This window comes from Rhinopithecus bieti, unplaced genomic scaffold (genome assembly GCF_001698545.2).
Source record: "Rhinopithecus bieti isolate Rb0 unplaced genomic scaffold, ASM169854v2 scaffold_9209, whole genome shotgun sequence".
Classification (NCBI taxonomy): Eukaryota; Metazoa; Chordata; class Mammalia; order Primates; family Cercopithecidae; genus Rhinopithecus; species Rhinopithecus bieti.
Genome location: NW_016805989.1, coordinates 160,462 through 179,736, shown reverse-complemented (window position 1 = coordinate 179,736; position 19,275 = coordinate 160,462). Strand labels below are relative to the sequence as shown.

General features: G+C 48.5%; 1 protein-coding gene across 5 annotated transcripts in view; it reads left to right on the top strand.

Moving 5' to 3' along the window:
• Positions 1-555: 555 nt before the first annotated feature.
• Positions 556-19,275, top strand: part of SYT17 (synaptotagmin 17) — a 103,677-nt gene continuing 84,957 nt past the window's right edge. For 3 of the 5 annotated variants that reach the window (XM_017874390.1, XM_017874393.1, XM_017874395.1), the window contains exons 1-5: positions 3,962-4,921; positions 5,085-5,107; positions 5,758-5,906; positions 12,545-12,693; positions 15,745-16,364. In XM_017874390.1, coding sequence (XP_017729879.1) covers positions 4,819-4,921; positions 5,085-5,107; positions 5,758-5,906; positions 12,545-12,693; positions 15,745-16,364 — 1,044 coding nt within the window. In that variant the 5' untranslated portion in view covers positions 3,962-4,818. Of the gene's footprint in view, positions 999-3,961; positions 4,922-5,084; positions 5,108-5,757; positions 5,907-12,544; positions 12,694-15,744; positions 16,365-19,275 lie in introns of those variants that run through there. The other 2 variants (XM_017874391.1, XM_017874392.1) reach the window with 2 other exon arrangements.

Sequence of the window (19,275 nt, the reverse complement as noted above, 5' to 3'; positions counted from 1 at the left end):
AGGCCTGTGGGTCCAGGGCGCCCCAGCCACGAGGTCAGGCAGGAGGGCGGCGGTGGACACGCCCCGGGGCGCACGCTCGCTGGCTGCCGGCAGCCGGTGGGCAGAGGAGCACACGAGGCCGGGCACGACGCTGGGTGGCGCTGCCGGGCCGCCCCGCACTAGACCTGTTGCGTCCAGGGCGCAACTCCGGCAGGTTTAGAGTAAAGGGGCGCTCCGCTCTCTCGGCGCGCCCCCTGAAGCCCTGGACACAGCGCCTCCGTTTGGGACGCCCTATGCCCACCTTAACTTGAGGCTCCCATCCAAGCAGCCTCTGCGATCCTCACAGCAACCGTGCTAGGCGCGTCGGGTGGGGCGGGAATAAAGTTTTTCCAACCCAGTTTGGGGAGAGGGCTGGATGGGGAGGACCCTCCCTGCTGCAGACTTCATGGCAGGCTGCACTGTGTCCCCTCCGCTCCACGGCTGCCCCGAGGGCCCTGCTTTCGGTAGGTGCCAGCCCCCTTGCCAGCAGGATGGGCCGACCTCTGTACCGCCCCCTCCCACCCCTTCTCCATCCCCATCCCCTCCCCCGCCTCCCGCTTGCTCGGGCCCCAGCGTCTCCGGCCCCGCCTGCGCTGGGGTCGCTGCAGTCCCCGCGGCTGCCCCGGGCTCCTTGCCCAGGCGCCCGGGCCTTATTCCAGCCTGGGGAGCGCCTCGGGGGGGAGCACGGGACAGCGAGGGAGACCGAGGCGGGGGCCCTGGGCAACCGATCTCTCCGAACCGGGGAGGCGGCCCCGATTCCGAGAGCCGGAACGCAGGGAAAGGCAAGGACGGGGCGGCCGGCGGAGGGGCGGGCGCCGCTCATCAGCCACTCCAGTCACGTCTGGGGCCACCGGCTGCTTTTCTCTTCCTTTCCCCCTTTGCTTTCTTCCCCCTCCGCTGTTGGCGAGGGCAAAGTGGCCGTGGCGGCGCCATGCCCGGGCCGGAGTGAGTGCGCGCGGGCGAAAATGGCGTACATCCAGGTAGGGCTGAGGCTGGGGGCAAGGTCCGGGGTGCGGGTAGGGGGTGCTGCGCCCCCTCCGGCTGGGACCGCGCGGAAGGGAGGGCCCACTGCTAGGCTCCCACAAACTTGCTTCGAGAAAAAGGATGCCGGTGCGCGGGCAACCCTTGCAGCAACAGGGGTGCGCCCCGGGAGGAGAGACTGGGGACCCCCAAACCCCGGGATGGAGGGTCCTATGTGGACTCTGCAACGCGCGCCCTTGCCTCTTGGGGAGGAAATGGGGGGTGGGGCGGACTTTTCTTCCCCCCGCCCCTCCCTCTCCTTGGCACCCCACCCCAGGGGAGGGGCCGTGGGGAGGGCGGCCCGGGGCGAGCCAGGAGCCCGGCCCGCCAGCTGCCGTTGCCGTGGTGACGGCTCTGGCTAATTGGCCGGCAGACCCAGCCTGAGGCAGCTGTTCCGACCAGGAGGGACAAGGACGTCTTCTCTCCCGGGCACTGGGTGCTGAGGGGTGGGGGACACCCGGAGGCCAGAGGTGCGCTGGTGAAGAAAAGGGAGCCTGTTACTTTAGTCCGCTGCATTGGGATCCGGGAGATGTGGACCCTCTTCACCTTGAAGAAACGTCCCCCAAGAATCCTTGGGCTGAAATAATTCTGAAATAATTTCTAAGCAGCCTTTTTTTGGGGGGAGGGGGCGGAGGGGTGGGCCGGGCTTCTTGATGAAAAGACCTTTCTCCGCTGCAAGAAGGGAAGTGACCGCAGGTCAGCGCCAAGGTCAAGCAGGCCGACTCGCAGTGAGACCAGTTGAGTTGCTTGCTTCTGGTGCTGGCACCTCTGAGCTGGGCAGAGAAGCTTACAGACTTCCACGTCCAGGGTGCATCTTGGCTCACATCTTGTCCCCTCAGCCACAGCTGGGGGTGCTGCTGGTTCTCCCATTCCCCTCTGGCTCACGTATCCCCTCATAGTGTCCTCAGACGCTTCAGCCTGCTGGGAACTCTGTGCTGTGTCACCTGGCGGAGCCTCTTCCATTCGTCTCCTGACTTCGATTCCCTGGATTGGCTTCCCTTGCGTGGAATCGCCAGTTTCCCTTTTCAAGTTCATTGAAGGTCACATTACGGTCCACCCACTGTGTGCTGAATGTTGTCCAGGTGCTATTCAATAGTCACCCAACAAACACTTGGGCGACCGCCTACTAAGTGCTGGCACTGGGGATGCAGTGATGAAAACAGCACAGTTCCTGCCCCCTGAGTGCGCAATTTAGTGAGAAATGAACATGTTTACTGGCTCCGGGGGTTCTTAATGGCCGCCTTCAGCAAAGAGAAATTAAGTGACTTGCCCAAGGCCACACAGCCGCTGAGGGGTCAAGGTGGGATCTCAATGGGGGGTCGGTGCGAGATATGTTAAGCATCTCATATGACAATGAGCAGAGATGGTGGTTTTCCTTCTAGAACAAGGTGTTAAACTTTTTTTGTCCTGTAAAGTGCCAGATAGTACTTTTTTTCTCTTGGAGGCTCACATGGTCTCTGTCACAACTATTCCACTCTGACTATAGCACCAAAACTGCTATAGACAGTAGTAAATGAGTGGGTGTGGCTGTGTTCCAATAAAACTTTATTTGCAGGCACCAACATTTGAATTTTGTATACTTTACTTTGCACGAGTCAAGAGGCAGTCATTTTTTTTCCCCAACCTTTTAAAAACGTACAAATCATTCTTTGCTCAAGGGCTGTAGCAAAACAGGCTGTGGGGCTGGTTTTGATCTGCGAGCCTTAGTTTGCCAACCTCTGTTTAGAATGCATGGGTTTTCTTTCTTCCTCTTTCTTTCTGGTGTGAATTGGTTCTCTTCCATCGGTGTCAAACATGGGAAGCCAGGAGACCCAATGCCAGAAAGACCGCCTGCCTGGGAACATCAGGGCACCTCTTTCATCTTCTTTGGTTTCTCTCTGTTCCTTGACACTCATCTTGCACCTGGGCTTTGAGAAGGCTGGGGAGGCTGTTTTTCAGCAGGGGCATGAGGTGGCCTTGTCTCTGTTCACTTTGATTTCATAAATGGCCTCTTTTGACCACCACATGTCTAGGAAATGCTTCCCCGTATTCCTAAAATGGTCATGGATTACCATGAAAAAGTATCACTTTATCCTAAACATTCTAAAGCACTTTGTCATGTAAGCCCTAGGAAGGTATAATTGGCTGTTTTGTGCTCTGCTGTACCTGCCGGGACAATACCTGGTGCCAACTGGGTACCACTATGTCTTGACAATCACCCAATTATCATCACAGAAAGGGTGCATTTTATTTTTCAACTGGACCGCACGGAAGTATTTGCATAGTCAGTGTCCTGTCCCACCCCAACAGCACCCCTTTAAAGTATAGAGTAGCCTTTCCACTAAAGAAGAGGTAACCGAGGCTCAGAGAGGTCCCTGACTTGCGCAAGTCACATGATCAGTCAATGGTGAGACTAGGACTCTAGTACTTCTTGACTCAGCTCGTTGCGTGGCCCCTCAGCACCTTCGGGTCTTGTTCTGTGTGTGGTTTGAGTTTTGACTTTAGAGATTTTGTGATAAGTGCCTTTGACTATTTCCTAAGCTGTTGTTATTCCCTTACCACTTCGAGGATTTTGATTTTTTCACAAGCCACGTACCACCTGTACTATGATGATGATGATGGTGATGATGATTATTTTAGACAGAGTCTCACTCTCTTGCCCGGGCTGGAGTGCAGTGGTGTGATCTCGGCTCATTGCAACCTCTGCTTCCCAGGTTCAAGTGAGTCTCCTGCCTCAGCCTCCCCAGCAGCTGGGATTACAGGTGCCTGCCACCATGCCTGGCTAATTTTTTGTATTTTTAGAAGAGAGGGGTTTTCACCATGTTGGCCAGGCTGGTCTCGAGCTCCCGACCTCAGGTGATCCACTCGCCTTGGCCTCCCAAAATACTGTGATTATAGGCATGAGCCACTGTGCCTAGCCCTACCTATGCTATTACTAACTTAATTTTTTTTCTATAAATGGGCTCACTTTTATTTTTACTTTAACGAAATCATATGAAAAGGAAACATTTTGTCACTAATATCATAGGAAACCAAAATCGTGTGACATGGACAGAAGGCAACTAGAAGAATAAACGCAATGGGAATAATGCCACATTATTGAATTCTAGGTGGACATGGCTGTCTGCAAGGCTCTGGACAAGATCTACTTTCTTTGTTTAAAAGAAAGGGGATGGGTGAGGGTAGAAATTGGTAAGTGGTAAAAAGATGTTAACATGCAGTGGTACCACATCGAGACTTTCTCCTCCTTGAAGGAGAATTGGAAAGAAGATAATAACTTTCCCCCTCTTGATACAAAGTTCTAAGTTTGAGTCCCACCTCAGTTTACCTCTAGGGCATGCCCAAGGTTGGGGTACAGGACTTCTAACCCACCTAGTCTACTTGGCCCATTTGGAAAACCATCTTAAAGAGAAGGAGGGAGTCTGTGCCCTGAAAACCCAGGAGACGAAGATGGGGAGGTGGGGTAGGGCCACAACAGGAAGGGAGGCCCTCCTTCCTCAAGAGGACCAGATTAGGGCTTCCTTTTTAGTTCCCTCTATTTGTGGGTGGTGATAGGAAACACCCCACCATTACCATTGGAGCAGAATTGGAAGGTAGGGCCTCCGGGAGGGCGGGGGAGCCAAGTAACATCCACTGTGTGCCTGCCTGCATGTTAGCTAATCATGTCCTTTTGGGTTGGCTACATGGCTATTTCTGTATAGGAAGGTTTGCTCTTCTCCTGAAGTGTGGCTGTATTGGATAGCATGACTATCTATCCGCCCGCTCTGATTCATAACAGCATACGGTGCAAATCAAATCGAAATGCTAAAGTTTCCCATTTATTTGGTGTTGGTTAACCAGGAGGCTACCAGCAGCCCTGAAAATAGCAACACCTTGTTAGGAAGTCAGCTCCCTTCCCAGGATGGTAAGTGGAAATACGCAGGGCTTTTTTTTTTTTTTTTTTTTTTTTTTTTTTCTTCTGTAAATTTTTTTTTTGAGTTGCTGGAATATTGCTAAACTGGTCTTGTCTCTCTTTCTTTAACCCCTTCGTTCCCTTACGCCCTTGGCTTCATCGTGGATCTTAAAAGGGCAGTTGGAACCATTAAACGAGGTGGGTTCATTTGATGATTTGTTTGATCTGGTTTCTAATCAAGAAATGCCTGACTTTCATTTTGGAGTCTTATGTGGGGCTGTGGGGACATTGAATATTCAACAATAACCTGGTGTTAATACCAGCAGAGTTTCCATTCTTTTCTAACGAAAGGAGATCCCGGTTTTGAAAAGACACCAGTTGACGAGACAAGTTTCCCTCTCCACCCCTACTTATTCTGTTTGATTATCTCTGTCTGTTTCATGTCACCGAGATTATTTTTTAATATTTTTTCCCCTGCTTTCAAGAAGACAGAGTAATATTCATTGTGTTTCGAACATATTGTATAGCCTTTACAATGTTGTATAAACCACCCACATGTCAAGAAAGACGTTCACATAAACTACCAAAGAAAATACCTGCAAATGTTTTGCTTGCTACTAATGGCTCCAGCGAGTTGATGTTTGCTATCTTTGTGCCTGCAGTTGGTAAATAGAAATGGAAAACATTTTGTTCTAAGTGCTCAGCAGCAAAGCCAGAACTCCTGAATGTCTATTTCTTATCTGAGATCGGCTACTTTTAATTTTGGGTGTTGTTTCTCCTCTTCCTCTTCTCCACCCTGCCCACCACCCCTCTCCCCTACCCCGGCCCACCTCCCCCAATGGCCTCAGGGTTTTCTTTCTAGACTCTCTGATCTGCTGCTGTGCAGATGGACCTGCCGGCACTGCTGTCAGAAGTGCTACGAGTCCAGCTGTTGCCAGTCAAGTGAGGATGAAGTTGAAATTCTGGGACCTTTCCCTGCTCAGACCCCTCCCTGGCTGTAAGTAAAACTGCTCTGAACTTCTCTGAAATCAATTTCAAGACTTTTCCCTTTTTCTGAGAAGGGGGGATTGGGGGTCTGGGCCACAGGAGGGAGGATGTGGGGGCATGAAAGAGAAGCAGGCTGAGTTTCCATGGACATCTTTGCTGCAGACTGGGGATATGTTCTGTACACCTCATTTTGTTCGGCAAGCTGGCAAGACCAGCTGGTGGTGGGGTTTTAGTTCACCTAGTGGCACATTGGGCCTTCTGAGATATGAACCGTGTAATGCTAAGTGTGTAGGCATTTTTAGTCATGTAGAGTGTTGTTCCAAGCAGAAAAGGAGATCTGTGAACCTCTATAGTCTTCAAGGGCTGACCACATTCTGAGGGTTTCCATCCAAGTCCGCGTGACAAGATTCCCCAGCACCCAGCCCAGGGCATGCACATAGGAAAAGCTCGATAAATATCCGTTGCATGGATGGGTAGACGGAATCAACAAACAAGCGCCTTTTTGCTGCTCCGAACAAGAACTTCAGAAACAGGGAAGCAGAAAAGCACCTCCAGGCTCCATCCTGTCCTCCAACGCTGTTTATGTTCTCTCTGGCATCTTTCGTTTTATTTCTAATTCGCTCTCCTCCCGCGCCTGCATACAACATCTCCATCTGCCAGTCGCTCAGATATTTTGGGAACGCAGTTTTGAAGCTTCTCAGCCACGTGCCTGGTCCACCTCTCCGTGACTGAGAGAGGGACGTGGTCAGAGAGCCCGGGTACAGTCAAGAAGGTCGGGGCTGGGAAGGATCCAGAAGGCATCAAGTGAGCTTGTCACGGTTCAGAGAGGCAGGCCCAGAGAGGGAGAGAGACAGCGGCCAGAACGCACGGCTGGAGCCTGGCAGGGGGGAAGGAGGCAGTGCTGTTTCAGCTCAGTCCTTGGTCTGAGATTCCAAAAGTCTCTGGTGTTCCATCTTTCCCTCCCAAGTTGGGGGCTCATGCCTCAGGCCTCTTTTTCTCTTCTTAGAAACAAGTATCAACTATTTCCATAGCAAAATGGCTCTGGATCCAGGCTCTGTGATCGCAACTACTATTTCTAGTTCTGTGACCTTGGGCAAATGGTTTGATCTCTCTGTACCTTCATTTCCCATCTGTGAAATGGGACGATAAAAAGAATAGTATTTCTCTCAGAGTTGTTGCCAGGAGTCAATGAATTTGGAATGTGGAAAAGTAGTTAGGAATGCTTGATACTTCGTTGGTGATTATAAATGTAATTCTGGCTGGGCGCAGTGGCTCACGCCTGTAATCCCAGCATTTTGGGAGGCTGAGGCAGGCGGATCACTTGAGCTCAGGAGTTTGAGACCAGCCTGGGCCACATAGTGAGATCCCCTCCCCCACACTATCTCAACAAAACATCAAAAAATTAGCTGGGTGTGGTGATGTGTGCCTGTGGTCCCAGCTACTCTGGAGGCTGAGGATCGCTTGAGCCTAGGAGGTTGAGGCTGCAGTGAGCTGTGATTGGGCCACTGCACTCCAGACTGGGAAAGAATGACACCCTATATCAAAAATAAATAAATGAATAAATAAATAAATAAGATATGCATATAATATGCTTAGCACAGAGTAAAAGTTTTATAAGCATTTATTTCTGTCAGTATTAGGTATCAATAGAGATTAATTAAACTGATATAAACACAATGTTAAAGAACTCTTCCATTATTCGTTATTCATAAGTTGTGGCCTGAATCCTACAGGTGTGTGTAAAGTTGAGATTTTTGGTGAAAGCAACTCACTAATCAAGAGATAATTTGCAGCCGGGTGCCGTGGCTCTTATCTGTAATCCCAGTGCTTTGGGAGGCTGAGGTGGGAGGACTGCTTGAGGTCAGGAGTTTGAGACCAGCCTGCCTGGGCAACACAATAAGACCCTTATCTCTATAAAAATTTTTAAAATTAGCTGGGCATGTTGTTGCCTAGAGTTCCAGTTATTCGGGAGGCTGAGGTGGAAGGATCGCTTGAGCCTGGAAAGTCAGGGCTGCAGTGAGCTATAATCTTGCCACTGCATTCCAACTTGAGCAACAGAGCAAGACTTAAAAAAAAAAAAAAAAAAGGGTTCCACTGGTCTATGTAGCAAGAGTTAGTTCAGTCCATCTGATGTCTTTAAAACTATGCTCAGAAGAATGCCAACTCCATGTGGGCAGGGATTTTTGCCTGTCTTGTTCACTCAGAAAAAGTTGTTGACTGACACACTATTCTTCAGGCAGAACTTGCATCCTTAAAGTGCCAATCATCAGTTGAAAAGTTAATCTGAGTTCCTTTTGTAGTTATTTCTTAAGTATAGTGTGCCAGGCGCTGTGGCATACACAGGGCTAGATAGGGTCCTATGACCATGCTCAGGGAATTTTCCATCTCATGTAGGAGGTAAGGCAGGTATATAAGTCAGGTTGCCCCCTAGAGTTGTGCATTTACACCCTGCATTCCATATATGACAGTCCTGCATAAGGTCTTGTTATGAAAGAATCAGGAATTATGGCTTCAGGCATAGCTGGATCCAGGAGCAGAAATCATGTCATCAGAGCCTTTCTCTGTTTCTCTCTCTCTCTCTCTCTATTTCTTCTGTATTGGTCTCATTCTTAAGCTTGTTTTCTCCATGTGGCAGGACTAGACTTGCATTCTGTTGCCGTTGCATAAAAAGTGAACAAACAAACAAACAAACAAACAAACAAAACAAAACCAGGAAAGGCTCTCATTAGCCTGGCTTGGGTTATGTACCAGTCACTTTCACTTGGAGGAAATGGTGCTAGAATCATGCCAGTTACCTGCCCACCCAGGAAACCAGGGAAATGGTCATTTCCATCTGAAACACATGAACTAAACTACTAGACCAGGGGATGGCAAACTTTTAAAGGACCAAATAGTAAATATATTAGCCTCATGGGCCATATGGTCTCTGTTGCAGCTACTTATTTCTACCATTGTTGTGCAAAAGCAGCTGTAGACCATAAATGAAGGGGCAGGGCTGTGTTTCATTAACACTTCATTTACAAAATCAGGCAGTGAATTTGGCTTTGTAGTTTGCAGACCCCTGTAATAGACAGTTGGGGTGTTGTGGCTACAGAGGAGAAAATTGACTAGAGAAGTGGGCAGACACCACAAATGGACACTACATCTAGGAAGAGCTGGGGGAATAGTGGAAAATGAGCCTGCAAGCTCAAGTCGAATTGGGTCTTGAATGCCGGAGTAAGGAATTTGGATTTTCTTCTGTACCAGCGGAGACCCCTCAGAGGTGTTGAAAATCGCAGTCAGGTACCTGTTTGCCCCCTAGATATCCAAATGTTGAGTGTTACAGATGCACAGCCTAGGTTCTCATGCTGAGTTGGAGGACAGTTGCATTTTGCCTTGACTGCTGCTGACCCTTTGTGTAAGCAGGGGCAAGGGGGCTGGGACCCTCTGGGAAGACACTTGTTTTGGTTTTGCCACTAGTAGAGAAGTGGACTGTAACTTTCCCAGCAGGGCCAATACACCACACAACTCCAGGTGGCGCCAATTCACATGGTGGCCATCATGAATGGCACCACCTAGGGTTGTGCAGTCTACAGACTGAACAGCTGTGCATGATCTTTGTGCTTCCCAGGATGAATGAGGTCTCTTCTGAACACTGGGCAGTGCTTGACACATTTTTGGCACTCAGAGAATGCAAAACGGTAAGAGAAATCTGTAAAGAGAAGATGGCTGAATCATTCAGAAAGGAAATTTACAGCTTTGTATTTTCCCCAGATTTATTTACCAAGTGGGCAGCTGCACGTTATCAAACAGACAGGAAGTAGAAATGGCAAGTGTATGGGCTTCGCAATGCTGTTCCTACTGCGACATTTGAGCCGAGAACCATGGGACTTGCCTCTGTGGACTGGCACGTGACAGATGAGCTGGCCCTTTGTGTGTGCTCTGTGTGTGATCTTGGGGGACACAACATTGTCACATATGCTCATGTCCTGTGGGCCCCCAACTTTTCTTGGCTGGGCTGGCGAAGATTAGGAAAACTGCACAATCTGACTGGTGCCTTTTGAAGCAATGCCAGAAAGACTCTCATTGAAGAGTGAATTAAAGTCAAGTTGGTTGATTGTTTGTCGAACAAGCACATGTTGAATTCCTACAATGTGCAGAGCTCTTACAGGTCTCACAGAAACGCCTCACTTGGCGATTGGGAGTGTGTGCCATTTAGAGTTTAGCATTACTGGCTCAGCTGGGGTTCTGCCTTTTAACAGTGATGCCAATTAGTTATTCATCCTTCTCCCAACCTGTATTAGTCTGTTTTGTGTTGTGATAAAGAGATACCTAAGACTGGGTAAGGTTCAAGTGATTCTCCTGCCTCAACCTCCAAGTAGATGGGACTACAGGTGCATGCCACCATGCCAGGTTAATTTTTGTACTTTTAGTAGAGATGGGGTTTCGTCATGTCGGCCAGGTTGGTCTTGAACTCCTGACCTCAAATGATCCACCCAGCTCAGCCTCCCAAAGTGCTGGGATTACAGGCGTGAGTCATCGCACCCGGCTCCTGATAATGCTTTTGAAGAACATTAGATCAGTCTCATCTCATGCACAGAATGTGTCTGAAGACTTCACAGCATTCAAAACTTGCATTTTTCAAGACAAGTTTTCCTGTAGGCTTTAATGTCACGTTGTGGGGGATGCAGCCTCAGAAGGCATACATCTACAGCCATTATGGCTTAGGGGCATGTTATTAGCGGCATCAGTCTCCAAACTATGTCACCAGCTCTTTTTCTACCTCCTTTTCCATCCCTCCAGCATCCTTACCTAGCTTTATGAGTATTGGGGGGGGATCTTAAAGCCCCCCAGTTGTAATAATATCAACTAAGCTGGGCATGGAGGCATGCAACTATAGTCCCAGCTACTCAGGAGGCTGAGGGCAGGAGGATCACTTTGAGCCTAGGAGTTTGAGTCCAGCCTGGGCAACATAGTGAGATCCTGTTTCTTTTCTTTTTTTTTTTTTGAGACGGAGTCTCGCTCTGTCACCCAGGCTGGAGTGCAGTGGCCGGATCTCAGCTCACTGCAAGCTCCACCTCCCAGGTTTACGCCATTCTCCTGCCTCAGCCTCCCGAGTAGCTGGGACTACAGGTGCCCGCCACCTCACCCGGCTAGTTTTTTGTATTTTTTAGTAGAGACGGGGTTTCACCATGTTAGCCAGGATGGGCTCGATCTCCTGACCTCGTGATCCGCCCATCTCGGCCTCCCAAAGTGCTGGGATTACAGGCTTGAGCCACCGCGCCCGGCCGAGATCCTGTTTCTTAAACAAACGAACAAAAAATCAATGAATTGATTGATTGATCAATCCATAAAAAATGTTTCAAAATGTATTGAGCGCCTCTTTACTACACAACCAAGCACTGTTCCAAGCATTTTATTTATTTATTTTTGAGACAGGGTCTCTTGCTCTGTCACCCAGGCTGGAGTGCATTGGCACAGTCATAGCTCACTGCAGCCTCAAACTCCTGGACTCAAGCGAGCCTCCTGCCTTAGCCTCCCATGTGGCTATGACTACAAACACAAGCCATCATGCCCAGCTAATTTTTAAAATTTTTTTGTAGAAACAGAGTTCTGCCATGTTGCCCAGGCTGTCTCAAACTTTGGAGCTCAAGTGATCCTCCTGCCTCAGCTTCCCAAAGTGCTGGGATTACAGTTGTGGGCAACCATGCCCAGTCAACTTTTAGTAAAGATGGGGTCCTGCTGTGTTGCCCAGGCTGGTCTCAAACTCCTGGCCTCAAGGGATCCTCCTGCCTTGGCCTCCCAAAATGCTGGGATTATATGTGTGAGTCACCATGCTTGGCCTCTACACATTTTATATGTGTTAACTCATTCAGGGTTTGCAACCACCATATAATGTGGGTACTGTCAATATTTCCACTTTACAGATGGGGAAATGGAGGTACAGGAGGGGAAAGGGACTTACCCCAGCACCCAGCCAGGGTTCAGCCCCAGCGGTTCTCTTAATCACTACCCCGTATCATCTTCCTTCTCCATCCACCCTTACCCGCTCCTTCCCAATTTCTCAGCAGTTCTTTATTGGGAGCACATTGAGTCATGGCTGCTGCTAATTTATAGCTATTTCTTGACATCAAACTTCTGTTCAGAAATTGTTGATTTTCAGGGCCATTTCTGCCACGCAAAGAACCCTTGAGTGACATTGTTATAGGATATTTTTAAAAGATCTTAAATTATAGACACAGTGACTATTGAAATACCAGGACACTTGTAACCAAAAGCAGAAGTTTGGATGCCTATAAACAAGCAGACGGTTCCCTGCAGACTAGAGATTGACAGGTCTGGGGCTTCACTGAGCCAAAGTGGCGCCCCCACGTGGCGACAGCCTAAATTTACACAGTTCTCCCCCCAACCCCAGCTTTGAAATTATGCAAGTTCTTGACAGATTGTTCTAAATCGGGAAGTATTTCTTCATATCATTTCACATTTTGTGCAAAAAGCAAGACGTTGTTGAGAGTTTAAGGACACCACACTGTTTCAAATTTGCATTATTCCATGTTGCATAAAATGGGTCTGAGAGCGGTTTCATCGAGGGTCTTAACCCCCAAGGGACGGAGATGCCAGTCCCTCGGGATTCCTGGACAGCTACTGAGACCTCTTCCCTTCCTATAGGATGGCCAGCCGGAGCAGTGACAAGGATGGTGACTCTGTCCACACGGCCAGCGAAGTCCCGCTGACCCCACGGACCAATTCCCCGGATGGAAGACGCTCGTCCTCAGACACATCCAAGTCCACATACAGCCTGATGCGGAGGATTTCGAGTAAGTATCTCCGCTGTGCCTCTCTGGGGGCCCTGGCTGGCTTTCCCAGACACTCCCATGGAGAGTCATGAAGGGCAGTGTCGTTGCTGGGGGAGGGCGGCAGAGTCTGTTGACAGTCCAGGAGACAGGGTGAGAGAGAGATAATGACGGTGTGACAGAGGAGGGCATTATACCTGATTGCTGATGAGTTTAATCAAAAGCAATCATTTTGATTGATTTTTGCTTTTATTAATTTTAAGTTTGATTGAACTGGCTGAATTGATTAACGTTGTCAGTGATATCATTTCAGATTCTGAAAGATGAGTGTGGCTATATTATATAGAAGGGCTTGTCAATTCTGGTGACTTTGGGAGCTAGGCGGGTTGCATCAGTGGCCACATGCAGAGGTTACATAGAGATAAACATTGCCTGAGTGCAGTGACAAATGGCAGCTGCCGCTCTGCCTGGAGAGTTACTAGGGCAGGGTGAAGACTTCAGTCAACTGAAAAGCGAATGCCCCATTGAAAGGCGAGCAGAGTGGCTGCTGCTCAGCTTGGCCAATGGTAGCTGTATGGGATTGGGGGCCCGGTATTGTCTGATCTTTGTAAAGAGATATTGGCAATCTGGGTTTTTTTTTTTTTTTATATGAAACATTCTTACTTTCGAGCCTAAACAAAATGTATGTGCAGCCATCAAACTTGGCCACCCAATTTGTCTACTCTGCTGTGTGGCATATGTGTTTGACCAAACAGCATGATTTGGGTGAGGATGAAAAAGGAAGATAAACACCCAGAGACTCCCAATCTCCTTCTGCTCCACAAAAGTATCTCTTCTCTACGTGAACTGATGTCTTCTCTACATGAACTGATGTCTGAAATTCACTAAACAGAGGGAAAAGCTTAAAATGCCTGAAACAAGTCCATTCAGGTGGAGATCATTGGTGTCCAACCTTTCCTGGGGATAGAGAAAAAAGAAAAAAGTAGGAAAAAAAAAAAAGAGTTCAAGGGCATGAAATAGTGAAACAGAGGGAGCACTGGGTTTCTTTAGGCCTCAGTCTTCCCATCTGTAAAATGAGATGGCTGATCTAGAACTGTGCTGTCTGGTGTAACAGTCACCAGACACACGTAGCTGCTGAGCACGTAAATGGTGTGAGACTGAATCTTACTGATGTTCTGTGAGTGCAAAATACGTACTGGACTTTCAAGACAGTGAGAAAATAAAAGGCCTGGTGTGGTGACTTGTGCCTATAATCCCAGCACTTTGGGAGACCGAGGCGGGAGGATTACCTGAGGTCAGGAGTTCGAGACCAGGCTGGCTAACATGGTGAAACCCTATCTCTACTAAAAATACAAAATTAGACGGGCATGGTAGCGCATGCCTATAATCCCAGCTACTTGGGAGGCTGAGGCAGTAGGATCACTTGAACCCGGGAGGCGGAGGTTGCAGTGAGCCGAGATCGCACCACTGCACTCCAGCTCAGGCAACAAAAGTGAAACACTGTCTCCAAAAAAAAAAAAAGAGAGAGAGAGAATTTAAAGTATCTCACTAAAATGTTTTTATATTGGTTCCATGTTGAAATGATTATATATTGGATATAGTGGGTTAAATAAAATAAAATACTAAAATTAATTTTGCAGGCCAGGTGTGGTGGCTCATGCCTGTAATCCCAGCACATTGGGAGGCCAAGGCAGGCAGATTGCTTGAGGCCAGGAGTTCAAGACCATCCTGGCCAACATGACGAAACCCCATCTCTACTAAAAATGCAAAAATGGGCCAGGTGTGGTGGTACACAACTGTAGTCCCAGCCACTTGGGAGGCTGAGACATGAGAATCACTTGTACCTGGAAGGTGGAGGTTGCAGTGAGCCGAGATCCGCCACTGCACTCCAGGCTGGGTGACAGAGCAAGACTCTGTCTCAAAATAAACAAATAAATTAAATTAAATTAAATTAAATTAAATTAAATTAAATTAAAGGAATTTTGCCCTTTTTTTGCATGTTTTTAAAGTCATGGCTGCCAGGATATTTTAAGTTACATATGTGGCTTGCATTTCTGGCTTGCATTATCTTTCTGTGGACAGTGTGGGCCTAGATGATTTCTGAGTCTCATGCCCAGCTCTGAACATGGGTGATTTCCATTTAGCACACATCTGTCAGAGTACCTCCCATGCCTCAGGCAAATGTCTCATAAAGACAGCTGTTAGGGCAATTAGCAAGAATGCCATGAGCTCATTGCTAGAAGAGTGGGATGCACAAAGGTTAGAATTATGAACTTGGGATCCATGAACCAGCACTCTGCTGGTTCATGGAAGGGAGAGAGGCAGCCCGTAAATGATGAGGTTTGAATATGGACCTTGAAGAAGTATAAGCATTCCCATTTATTGATCTGTGCCTACGGGCACATTCCACGCCATGCCCTTTCCATGCCCTGGTTCAGTGAATCTTCATCACATTCTTTGAGGTAGGTGCCATTATTGACTCTATTTTACTGATGGGAAAACAGAGTCCCAGAGAGTCAAAAGAATATGCCCGGAGTCACATGACTGATTTGTTAATGAGTACACGAGTAGTGAGTAAGCGGCTGAGAGGGAATTCTACCCAGACACTCTGGTCCCAGAGCTCACTTTCTTAAAGTGGAGACATCATAGGATAATGGTTAGAGCCAGACTCTGGGGCCAGCTAGACCAGCCTAACCCCTGGCTCCTCCATTTGCAAGTGTGTGACCTTCAGAAAGTTACTTAAAGCTTCTGTTTCCTCATCTATAAAGTGGGGATAATAGTAATTATCTAAGAATTCAAGGGGATGTGATGATTGTGATTGCACATATGAGATGATGTAATGTACTCAGTCTATTCGAGCAGTGCCTGGCACTTAGCTGCTGTGATGATGGCAGTGGTGACAAGAGTGCTACCATACTGTCTGTCACAGAATCAGTGAGTATTTCAGAGTGTAGAGAAAGATGGCAAGGATCATTTTGAAGTAGAGTAAACAGTGCAAGAATCTGCTCACCTGCAAAGTTGCCCAGGTGTGCCCTGTATGTGGCTGTCTTCATTGTTATTTTTGGTGGCTCTCAGGTCTTGAGTCAAGACGTCCCAGCTCTCCACTCATCGATATTAAACCCATCGAGTTTGGCGTTCTCAGTGCCAAGAAGGAGCCCATCCAGCCTTCGGTGCTCAGACGGACCTATACCCCCGACGACTATTTCAGGAAGTTCGAACCCCACCTGTACTCCCTCGACTCCAGCAGTGACGACGTGGACTCTCTGACGGACGAGGAGATCCTGTCCAAGTACCAGCTGGGCATGCTGCACTTTAGCACTCAGTATGACCTGCTGCACAACCACCTCACCGTGCGCGTGATCGAGGCCAGAGACCTGCCACCTCCCATCTCCCACGACGGCTCGCGTCAGGACATGGCACACTCCAACCCCTACGTCAAGATCTGTCTCCTGCCAGATCAGAAGAACTCAAAGCAGACCGGGGTCAAACGCAAGACCCAGAAACCCGTGTTTGAGGAGCGCTACACCTTTGAGATCCCCTTTCTGGAGGCCCAGAGGAGGACCCTGCTCCTGACCGTGGTGGATTTTGATAAGTTCTCCCGCCACTGTGTCATTGGGAAAGTTTCCGTGCCTTTGTGTGAAGTTGACCTGGTCAAGGGCGGGCACTGGTGGAAGGCGCTGATTCCCAGTTCTCAGGTAAGGGATGGGTTTGTGGTATTTCCCCCTGGGAGCTTTTTTAAAAAATGATTGTTTTTATTTTATTTTACCGTTTAAAAGGCTTTTCAGATTTTAAAACTTTTATTTTGAAATAATTTTTGACTCACAAGAGGTTGCAAAAATAGCGGAGAGTTCCTGTGTCCTCTTGATCCAGCATGATAGCGTCTTACACAACCAGGAAATAGACATTGGTAACTAACCTAGAGCTTACTCAGATTTCACTAGTTTTTATATACATCACTCCTGTGTTTGTCTTTCTGTGAAAATTTATCACATGTATAGATTCATGTAACCACCACCACTCTGGAAGCCTTTTTTAAATGATTGATGCTGAGTTATTTAGTAAGGAGAATGATTGCACAGGGTATAAAGCTATCAATCATTTTGACTTTCAGAAATTGATTTGGGGGGAAAAAGTGAAGGCTGGAAAACAAGATGATGCATGGATGTTTTTCAGCCCAACTGTTAGATTGGCTTCCTTTCCCCTGTCCAGCCCAGGGAAATGTGGTTGGCTGCTCGGGAAGCCACCCACGGACCAGGCTGTGTCTCCAGTCGGCTGTTGCGCATTCCTGCATGTTAGAGGATAACTGTCTACCCATTGTGGGTAGAAGGATGTGGGGAGCCCAAGGAAAGGAAAAGACCCAGCCACTTCTTCCTCCCTCCCTCCCTTCCCATTTCTCTCTTCGCTCCCTTCCTCCCTTCCTTCCCCGATTCCCTCTTCCCTTCCTTTCCCGCTTCCCTCTTCCCTCCCTTTTCCCCTCCCTCACCTCCTTCCTTCCTCCCCTCCTCCTGTCTTCCCTTCCTTCTCTCCCTGTCCTGTGTAGGAACAGGGACGGGAGATGGGGAAACAAGGGAGGGGGCTTTGGCCACCATGAGGTCAATAAGAGTTGCCTTCCAGGCCAGGCGCAGTGGCTTATGCCTGTAATCCCAGTACTTTGGGAGGCTGAGGCAGGAGAATCACTTGAGTCCAGGCATGTGAGACCAGCCTGGGCAACACAATGAGATCCCGTCTCTACAAAAAAACAATGTAAAAATTAGCTAGGCATGGTGGTGCACATCTGTAATTCCAGCTACTTGGGAGGCTGAGGCAGGAGGATCTCTTGAGCTGAGTTTGAGGCTGCAGTGAACTATGATCGAGCCAGTACACTCACTCCAGCTCACTCCAGGCTGGGTGACAGAGCGAGACCCTGTCTCTAAAAAAAAAAGATTGCTTTTCCATGGGGAGCCATTTGGTGTCGTGCAGAGAAAATGGCCTTGGATCTAATCTGCAACTTTCCTCCCACTGCCTAACTGTTGCTAGGCCCCTCTGCTCCCTCACCCCTCTGCTCCCTCACCTCACTTCAGGTGAAATGGAGGTAGCAATACCACCTTGCAGCGAGGGCCTGGCGGGTGGTGAGCTCTCCACAGTGGCAGCCCCAGTTGTCAGGAGAGGACGACTTCTATTGTGAACCCATTCAGGGTGAGCCTGTAATGCATCGCCTTCCAGTGCACTAAGCGGTAATCACACCTGGTGAGTATCTAATTGGGCAGACAAGAGGCAGGGAGTGTTCCGGTTCACTCCTGATGCTGAGCCTTCTTGCGGCAGAGGAGCTGGCATCTCCTGAGCTGAGTTAATCTTGGGGCTGCCGTCTCCCTTCCATCTGAAGAGGGACAGCCAGGCCTGTTTTATGTCACTGCGGGAGCAGGTTTCTCCCAGACAAGGGCTGGCTCCTCACCCTTTATAAAGCTGCAGGCTGTGCTTTAGTTTCATGGGGACCTTTGGGTGCCTCTAAGAATTAAAAGTATTCATGTGTATAGGGCTGAGTGCCATGGCTCACACCTGTAATCCCAGCACTTTGGGAGGTTGAGGTGGGAGGATGGCTTGAGCCCAAGAGTTTGAGACTAGCCTGAGAAACATAGTGACACCTTATTTCTACAAAACATTAAAAAAAAAAAATAGCCAGGCATGGTGGCATGGGCCTGTAGTCCCAGCTACTCGGGAGGCTGAGGCAGGAGGATTGCTTGAGCCCAGGAGTTTGAGGCTGCAGTGAGCTATGATTGCGCCAACGCACTCCAGCCTGGGCAATAGAGTGAGGCCTTGTCTCTAAAAATATAAAATACCAAAAGTGTGTATAAAGTTGAAATATTGCAGGCAGGTCAACTGCTCTAACTGCTCATCTGATTTACACTCTGGTCTGTCACACTCGGGCTTCCAGCCTTGCTGGTGCTATTATCAGCCAAGTAGTGGCTGTTAATGCCTTTAGTTGTGGATTTGACTCTTAAATCCTGGCTGTAAATGCCTTCTGTCTCTCATTCCTGGTGATGATGAGTGTTTTCTTAGTACTGTTCAAAATAGTTCTTGGAAGCGTCATCTGGACCCGTAAGATATTTGTTTTCCTTCTCTTCTCCCCTCTTTATTATTCTTTGTTTTTTTCTTCTCTGATCTGCTCTTCATTCTGTTTTTCTTGAGATCCTATTATGTGCCCAGCATTTCTAGTTGGATTAATAAAAATGAATCCCATACCATTCCTCGCAGCAGGAAACTTCCAATCTAGTGGGAAAGAGAGTTTGGTAACAGCAAGCCATAATGCAGTGTGCTGCATGCGGTAATAAATGGGCAATCAGCACTCATTTTGATTTTTTAAAATTATTTTATTATTTATTTATTTATTTATTTTGAGACGGAGTCTCGCTCTGTCCCCCAGGCTAGAGTGCAGTGGCGCCATCTCGGCTCACTGCAAACTCTGCCTCCCGGGTTCACGCCATTCTCCTGCCTCAGCCTCCTGAGTAGCTGGGACTAAGGTGCCCGCCACAGCGCCTGGCTAATTTTTTGTATTTTTAGTAGAGACGGGGTTTCACCGTGGTCTCGATCTCCTGACCTTGTGATCCGCCCGCCTCGGCCTCCCAAAGT